Source organism: Camelina sativa, chromosome 12 (genome assembly GCF_030686135.1).
Source record: "Camelina sativa cultivar CO46 ecotype springtype chromosome 12, ASM3068613v1".
In the NCBI taxonomy this organism is placed as follows: domain Eukaryota; kingdom Viridiplantae; phylum Streptophyta; class Magnoliopsida; order Brassicales; family Brassicaceae; genus Camelina; species Camelina sativa.
The window spans coordinates 32,877,928-32,887,146 of record NC_141891.1 but is presented as its reverse complement, the minus strand read 5'-3'; the positions used below and the strand labels follow the sequence as shown (position 1 = coordinate 32,887,146).

The 9,219-nt window shown below is 35.4% G+C and overlaps 1 protein-coding gene across 1 annotated transcript; it reads right to left on the bottom strand.

Moving 5' to 3' along the window:
• Positions 1–770: 770 nt before the first annotated feature.
• LOC147932936 (ATP synthase subunit b, chloroplastic-like) lies at positions 771–2,102 on the bottom strand. The gene is made up of 2 exons (XM_087479119.1): positions 1,904–2,102; positions 771–1,195 (listed from the first exon to the last, which is right to left on the bottom strand). Exons 1-2 carry the CDS (start codon positions 2,046–2,048, stop codon positions 771–773), a joined length of 570 nt encoding a protein of 189 aa, XP_087335245.1. The 5' UTR covers positions 2,049–2,102.
• Between the last annotated feature and the right edge of the window lie 7,117 nt (positions 2,103–9,219).

Sequence of the window (9,219 nt, the reverse complement as noted above, 5' to 3'; positions counted from 1 at the left end):
AACGTAGCTGGGGAATCGGCCGTTTCAGCTACCACAATAGTGTATTCCATTGCCCCTCGTTCCTGTAAACTGGTCACTACCTGAGCCACGGAAGAAGCTTTTTGACCAATAGCTACATAAACACATATTACATTTTGACCTTGTTGATTGAGAATTGTATCTGTGGCTACTGCTGTTTTACCGGCCTGTCTGTCACCAATAATTAATTCTCGCTGGCCGCATCCTATAGGGATCATGGAATCAATAGCAATAAGTCCTGTTTGAAGGGGCTCATATACAGAACGTCTCGAAATAATACCTGGGGCAGGAGATTCAATTAACCGAGATTCAGAAGCTGAAATCTTACCTCGACCATCAATAGGGTTAGCCAAGGCGTTTATAACACGCCCCAAATAAGCCTCACTCACGGGTATCTGAGCAATTTTTCCCGTAGCTTTGACTGAACTTCCTTCTTGGATCATCAAACCGTCACCCATTAATACAACACCAACATTATTTGATTCTAAATTAAGAGCAATACCTATAGTACCCTCGTCGAATTCTACTAATTCACCTGCCATTACTTCATCAAGACCATAAACACGAGCGATGCCATCGCCCACTTGAAGTACGGTACCGGTATTTACAATCGTTACTTCTCTATTATATTGCTCAATACGTTCACGGATAATATTACTAATTTCGTCGGCTCTAATGGTTACCATGAGTATTGTCCTGATTCTTTTTTGAAAGAAAAAAAAATAATGCCTATCATAATCGTAAGGAAAGGACTAATCAGTTATTTCTTTCATCGTACCAAACATCCCAATATTTGCATTAATAGTACGTAAATGTAACTCGTTACTCAAACAACTATTAAGGGTTCCTATAGCTCCTTGTAAAGCTTGTTGGAAAACCCGTTCGCGGACTTGATTAATTGTTCTTTGTTGCTCAAAAAGAATGGTTTCATTTTTGTAATTTTCTAATTGTTTCAAAGTCTTATAAGTTGAATTAATCAAATTTAATTTTTCTCGTTCGATTTCAGAGTATCCATTCACGCGAAACTGATCCGCTTCCGTTTCTACTTTACGCAAGCGAGCCCGGGCATTTTCTAATTGTTGAATAGCTCCTTCACGCAGTTCTTCTGAATTTCTAATAGTATTTAATATCCTCTGCTTTCGATTATCTAATAAATCATTTAATGAAAGTAGATTATCTTTCCATTCATTAAAAAAAAAAAAAAGTTCTATGATCCCTTCCCGAACCAAATATGAATCTTTCGATTCGTTTGGCTCTCATGCTCATTTATTCCAATCATTTATCAATTATTTATGAGACTTCCATTCCCATCTTTTTCATGCAATGAGCCTACCCTCTCCCGAGTTTTTTTTATTCAATTCATATTCAATATATATTTATATCGAAAAAGATCACCAATCCAAGATAAAAATATTCGGAGGATTCTTCTGACCAATGAAAAATCAATAATTGTCAGCAAAGTTGTTTCTTTTTTTCTTGAAATCCAAAGAATTCTTATTACTTTATACGTAGGTTATCAATTCTGCATTATAAAAAAAGACTCAAAAATTTTTATCGACATGAGTGTTTTATATCGAAAAAAGTCTACCAATTCTTTTTGAAATTTTTATTCAGTTTTTTATTAGACTACATTTTTTAATAGTAGAAAGAGTACCATGTTGCATCTGAACTTCAAACGGTTTAGCTTTAACCATGTTAATTAATTGTCCCAATTTTTGGTTGATAGAGAATCAAAGTAAAGCGGACTTACCAAAGAATAACGAAATGCTATGGTTCTAAAATATGATTTTTTTTATTCAGAAGTAATTCGCGGGATTATGCACTTTTTCCTAGTTATAGTGCCACTGGGTGAATCCAGCCTATTCTTGAAATGAACAACTCACACACACTCCCTTTCCAAAAAAGATCAATACACCGAAAACTACACTTAGATTTATTGGATTTGTTGCTAAAATATCGGTATTAAATCCGAAACTCCCGGCGGATGGCCAGTGACCCAAGTAAACGAAAGAATCGGTTAAATTTTTCATATAATCTCCTCTTCTAGCTAAACTATAAAAAAAAAGAACTCTGTCCTTTTTTTTTATTCTTTTTATTGAAAATAAAAAGAAATTTTAATTTAATAATTTAATTTACCTCTTTGGATATTTGTAAACAGAATCAACAACCTATTCTATTTACAAACGTATTTTCCAAAATTTTTAATTTTCAATAATAATAATGAGACTTATTAGAATTAAGCTAGAATTTGAGACCAAGTTTTATGTCAAGTTCAAAAAACCTAAACTTCCTTTTTTTCGCAACACTCCTTAAAAAAAGTTTCTATTAAACTAAAAGAATAAGGGGAAGGAAGAAAGCGAATCGATGTGCTAATTCCCCATCCTCAAATTAGTCCTTCCCAAGGATTGTTGTCTCAATGAATAATTGTAGGAGTTAAATCTTGATAGAATTAAAAAACTACAAAAAAAAATCCCGAATTTTATGATTTCTGGGATTAAACAAAAGGATTCGCAAATAAAAGCGCTAATGCTACAACCAGGCCATAAATTGTTAAAGCTTCCATAAAAGCCAAACTAAGCAATAAAGTACCTCGGATTTTTCCTTCTGCCTCAGGTTGTCTCGCGATACCTTCGACAGCTTGACCCGCAGCTATACCTTGACCAACTCCAGGTCCAATAGAAGCAAGCCCAACAGCCAACCCAGCAGCAATAACCGAAGCAGCAGAAACCAGTGGATTCATGATAAGTTCCTCACACCAAAATAAAGAAATAGTTAATGATACAATCATCAAATGACTTAGGACGTAATTCTAATTAAGTAATCGCTAAGATTCATCAAGCCAAAATAACCAAAAACTAGAATTGAAATAATATAATAAAATGAGTGAATCATAAGAATTACTTTAATAGTAGTTCCTATTCACGGGATTTTTAAAAATCCATAATATAGATATACGACTTTTTTATGCCATTTATTTTTTGTGAACCATTCTTTGAATTCTTCATTCTTTTTTTATCGTTTTTTCAGCCAATTCACAGATAAAAAGGAAGAATTTATAATCGAATCCCTATCTAAATAGAAATTCACAAAAGTATGTAGAGCAGATTCAAATTATATAGATCTTTAACTCATATATACCTAGGCAATATCAAATATCACATATACAAGTGTTTCTTACATAACGTAAACCAACTATTCTATAATTAATTGGGCTAACCTAAAAAAGAATATTTGAAAAAAAAATCGTTAATGATGACCTTCCATAGATTCACCTATATAAGCCGCAGCTAAAGTGGCAAAAATGAGAGCTTGAATCCCACTTGTAAATAATCCAAGGAACATGACAGGTATAGGAACCACTAAAGGTACTAAAGAAACAAGAACAACAACGACTAATTCATCGGCTAATATATTTCCGAAAAGTCGAAAACTAAGTGATAGGGGTTTTGTAAAATCTTCTAAGATGTTAATGGGTAAAAGAATTGGGGTTGGTTGAATGTATTTACTGAAATACCCTAATCCTTTTTTGCTAAGCCCCGCATAAAAATAGGCTACTGATGTGAGTAAAGCTAAAGCAACCGTCGTATTTATATCATTCGTTGGTGCTGCTAACTCCCCTTGAGGTAATTGGATAATTTTCCACGGTAAAAGGGCTCCTGACCAGTTAGAAACAAAAATAAATAAAAACAGGGTTCCAATAAAGGGAACCCATGGACCATATTCTTCTCCAATCTGGGTTTTACTCACGTCTCGAATGAATTCAAGAACAAATTCAAAGAAATTTTGGCCGTCAGTTGGAATGGTTTGTGGATTGCGAATCGCTAGAACTGCAGAACCTAATAAGATAGCAATTACAACCCAAGAAGTAATAAGGACTTGGGCATGGATCTGGAAACCCCCTATTTGCCAATAGAAATGTTGGCCTACTTCTACACCAGATATCTCATATAACCCTTCTTTTATTAGTGTGTTGATGGAACATGATAAAACATTCATATTGCCCTCTGACAGAAATAAGAACTTTAAATTATTTTGATTCAAGATCCCCCCCTTTTTTTACTTATTTACGTTAATTTTATATTTTAGTTTTGGATCCCAACTAAACAAATCACACAATATCCCTAGTTTTTCTATCTTTTTCTTTTGTACAATTAAGGAGTAGTAACCGATTTTTTAAATCGAAATACAGGGAGCCCCTCCCTCAAAAAAAATTGATTTATTTATCTTATTATTAATCAAGAATTTTGTATATAGCTAGAACGACCCTCACAAATTGCGAATACTAATTTGTTAAGAATGAATCGAATTGAAGCTATAGCGTCATCATTTGCTGGAATCGAAATATCCGCGAGATCGGGATTACAATTTGTATCGATTAAAGAAATGGTTGGAATTCCCAAAGTGATACATTCTCTAAGAGCCGTATATTCTTCTTGCTGATCGAGGATGATTACAATATCAGGCAATCCCGTCATATATTTAATCCCGCCTAGATATGTTTCCAAGCGAGATAATTGTCTCTTCAACACAGCTGCATCCCTTTTCGGAAGACGGTTGAATCCCTCTGTCTTTTGTTCAGTTCTCAAGTCCCTAAACTTATGAAGTCTTTTTTCTGTAGTGGACCAATTTGTTAACATGCCGCCGAGCCACTTTTTATTAACATAATGACTCCGAGCCCGTATTGCAGCCCGCGACACTAAATCAGCTGCTTTATTTTTTGTCCCAACAATTAAGAATTGTTTTCCCCTACTTGCTGCATCAAAAACTAAATCACAAGCTTCTGATAAAAAACGAGCAGTTCTAGTCAGATTTATAATATGAATACCTTTACGCTTTGCAGAAATATAAGGTGCCATTCTAGGATTCCATTTCCTCGTACCATGTCCAAAATGAACTCCTGCTCTCATCATCTCTTCCAAATCGATGTTCCAATATCTTTTTGTCATTTCTTTTCACACTTAAAAAGGGGGGCACCCCAAACTAAAATAAATTTTTGTTCCGATGGAACCTTCTCTTGTACCGGGGATGGCCATTTATGCATGAACCAAGCCATTATTTTGTATTCATTATTATCTTTATTAGTGTTAACAAATTACCAAAGCAAATGACTACAGCAAACAACAAAAAATAAAATTCAAAATAGTCCGCTATTAGAAATCATTAAATCCTAGAAAAGTCAGATTTGGAAATAGAAGAGTGACAAAATTCCCTGTGGTAGAATAAAATATCTCTCATATCTCCCTCGAATAAAGCTAAATTCTTTGTTTTTTTTTTCCAAAAGAATGGTGGTGTGTTGCCGTGAACAATGCACCAATCCTTTGTTGAATCCGGTCCCGGCAGGGATCACCCCCCCTAGAACAACATTTTCTTTCAGGCCTTTTAACCAATCGATACGACCCCGAAGAGCTGCTTTTGCTAAAACCCGAGCAGTTTCTTGAAAACTTGCTTCGGATATAAAACTTTGAGTATTCAAAGATGCTCGAGTTATTCCTAATAAAACGGCTCGATAACAGATTGCTTCTTCTAAAGCACGCCCCGTTCGTTCTGCTCGTAACAATCCAATAAGTTCTCCAGGTAAAAAAACATTAGACATTCCCTCTTCGGAAACCAAAACTTTTGATGTTATTTGACGTACAATAATTTCGATATGCCTATTATGAATCTGCACCCCCTGGGATCGATAAACCTTTTGAATCTTATTAACCAAAGAAATACGACTTTGCACTATAGTTAGCTCAGCACCAATCAAGAATCCCCAAGGAATTCCAAGAATTCTTGTTATACACTTGTTCCAACCCTTAATCCGCTTTTCTAAGTTCAGCGATATTGAATCAATCGAGCGGACTTCTAACACTTGTTCTACTTTTGGAAGACCTTGTGTTATATCACCGGATCTCGATTTTTCATATATAAATGTAACTAATGTATCCCCTTCGGAAAGAATTTCTCTGTAATGCCCATGAACTTTTGCTCCCGGAGTAGCCAAATAGGGCTTAGCGGATCTTATTACTACAGAATCCCTTTGAACAATTAAAACTTGACCCGATTTTAGGTGTGGTTCTTTTTTGGCTATACATACATTTTCACAAAAAAATTGTCCAAGACTAATTATTGTGGACGTTTCCTCATAATAATTATGATGATAATTTTGATGAATAAAATACCAATTCAATTTGAATGGATTCAAAACAACGTTACTGTTTGGGTCGAGATTAAAAATTATTCCGTTTTCATCGATTAAATAAGAGTTAATTACTTGAAAAATATGTTTTAAGTTATCAAGTTGCAAATATTTAATTAAAGAAATCTGATTATACGTGAGTAAAGGCAAAAACGAATAAAAATTTGAAATTTGGGTGGCTGTTCCTAAGGGGCCTGACGAATTTTTAATTGTAATTAGCGTATTTTTTTTTATTGATTGGTTTATCACATTGTGATATTTTACATGATTAAATGGACCCATTCTAAAACAATTAGATGATGATAAAATTAACAAAGATTGGGATTCCTTATTTCGATTTAAGAACATATGAATAGTTCCGTGATTTTGTCTAAGTGATTGTTGAAGAATGCCAGCCTTGGGAGAAATCGGATAAAACGGATTCATCTGATCTGCAGAGATCAATCCCGAATCTGGCGAATTATTCCTTTTTCTTATATATGAAATATGGGATTTCACTAAGCCAATTCTTATGAAATCTCGAATCAAACCCTTTGTACTTACTTCAACAAAGAAAGCACGGACCTCCTCGAGGGAAGAATTTTTTTTATCTTGGTCCCAATTCAAGACTAAACAAGTTCGAACTAATTGAATACTTGTGTCAGAAATTCCTCGAGTTGGTTTGCCATTTCCATAAAGGATATAGTTGAAAACTCGAAGTTGAATATTATCCTTTTCCCGAAAGAGATCTTGTGGGAAGAGTGTTGCCAAATTTATACTGTCCGCTATCTCATAGGTGGCTACGGGCCGCACCAAAACAAAAAACTTTTTCTTGGTTGGTGTGATCCGTTGGACATAAATCCAATTTTTAAATTTTTTGGATTCCTTCGAGTTTTTTTTTCCTCTTCCTGGCGGTATCAAGATGCCACTGTGTCGGGATATTTTATCTGTCTTGTCCGGAAAATGGATATCCCCCGAAAATATTTTGAGTTCAATCCTTTTTTTTTTTCTCTCCACTCGGATCAACCCGCCGACTTGGCTTCTTATATTTAAAGTGAGTCGTGTATCGACTCCAATGATACTATAGTTCTGTACCATTATGGCAGAGGATTCGGGTAAAATGTGCACTTCCTCAGGAATGAAAAAAAAGCGATCTACTTTCATTTCGTATTTTGTCTTAAATTTTTGGACTCCTCGATACTCAATCATATCCTCTTTTTGGATGATTGAATCCGCCTTTAGAGCCCCATATTTAAGAATTCCGGAACTCTTTCTTCGGTATCTAGGATCATCAAAAAAAGCAAAAATACTATTTCTACGGAAAATACCATTTATGGGTATTTCAACCGAGATACCTGAATGCGGTATGAGTTCTTTCTCTTGCTCTTGAATCGATTGGAATGGAATAAGAAATCGATTTCTTCGCCTTTTTGCTAATAAATCCGAGTTCTCATGAAAAATAGCAGAATATATGAAATTAGAATGACTAGTACCTAAGTTTCCATTCAATTCTGAATAATTGGAAATCCCTAAGTTTTTTTGATCCGCAAAATCCGAACTAAAAAATTTTTGGCTCACTTGATCATTATTCACTGAGAGGCTAGAAATAGATTTTCTTTCGGCGGGAAGAAAGGGTATGTTCATTTGATCTTGATCTTTATGGATCGAAAAAAGAATTAGACTAGATCCACACGAACTTCCTGATAATATCCATAAATGACTTGTTTTTGGTAAAAGGTGGACATTACTATATGTAAATTCGGGTGCATGGGACACATCAGTACTCCAGTGCATTTCGCCCTCTGAGTCAGAATAAATATATTTTCTAACCCTCTCTTTAAAATGAAAAGTGTATGTTCCCTCGCGAATCTCAGCAATAACTTGTTCTGATTCCACATATTGATCATTTTGAACTAAAAGAAAACTTTTTGGTGGAATAGTCACGCTATGTATAATATCTTCGCTCTCAATAATTACAGACAAGTCTATATAACATAGAAAGGCAGGATGCCCGTGACGTGTACGTGTAGGATGAACCAAATCCTCATTGAATTTTATTTTTCCATTATAAGGGGCTCGTACATGTGCGGCAGTACCTCCTGTAAATACCCCGCCGGTATGAAAAGTTCTTAATGTTAGTTGAGTCCCCGGTTCGCCGATCGATTGACCCGCGATAATACCTACAGCTTCCCCCAATTCAACTAGGTCACCATGAGTGGGACTCCGACCATAACATAATCGACAGATCCAAGATGTACTCCGACAAGTAAAGGGAGTTCGAATAGATATTGATTGTGTTCCAAAGGTTATTAATCGATTGACAAGTCCAATCCGAAGATCTTGATTTCGAAAGGCGACACATCGGGAACCTATATATATATCGTCTGCTAAGACACGACCAATTAATGTTTGGATAAAAATTCTTTCTGACATCATCCGATTTTTATTTCGAGGACTCACAGAAATCCCTCGGATAGTGCCACAATCTGTTCTACGTACAACAATATGTTGAACTACTTCAACAAGTCGACGCGTAAGATATCCAGCATCTGATGTGCGTACAGCAGTATCTACAACTCCTTTACGGGCTCCATAGCAAGAAATAATATATTCTGTTAAAGACAGTCCTTCGCGTAAATTGCTTTGAATAGGTAAATCAATCATTTGTCCTTGGGGATCCGACATTAATCCTCTCATACCTACTAATTGATGTACTTGAGATGCATTTCCCCTAGCTCCCGAAAAAGACATCATATGGACTGGATTGAAGGGGTCCGTCATCCTAAAATTAGGATTCATTTCTTGTCGCAAATATTCACTTGTAGCATACCATATCTCAATAGATTGGCTTGCTGGAAACCCAGAGTCTTTACTTGATCTAGGATGTGTGATGTATATGCCATCCCGAAGTGATCTATTAATCGGCTAATAAGTCGTTTAATAGCAGTTCCATCTATCACTTTATTGTGAAATACCAGATTGGCCCGTTCCGCCATAAGTACCTCCATATTCTGCTGAATGGGATTCGACAATGAGTTTGA

Excerpts from the sequence above, each read along its gene's own strand:
- LOC147932936 (XM_087479119.1), bottom strand. The coding sequence starts at position 2,048 with ATGAAAAATTTAACCGATTCTTTCGTTTACTTGGGTCACTGGCCATCC. Across the intron at positions 1,196-1,903 it reads CTTTTTTGGAAAGGGAGTGT|ATAATCTACTTTCATTAAAT; the intron begins GTGTGAGTTGTT and ends ATGAATGGAAAG.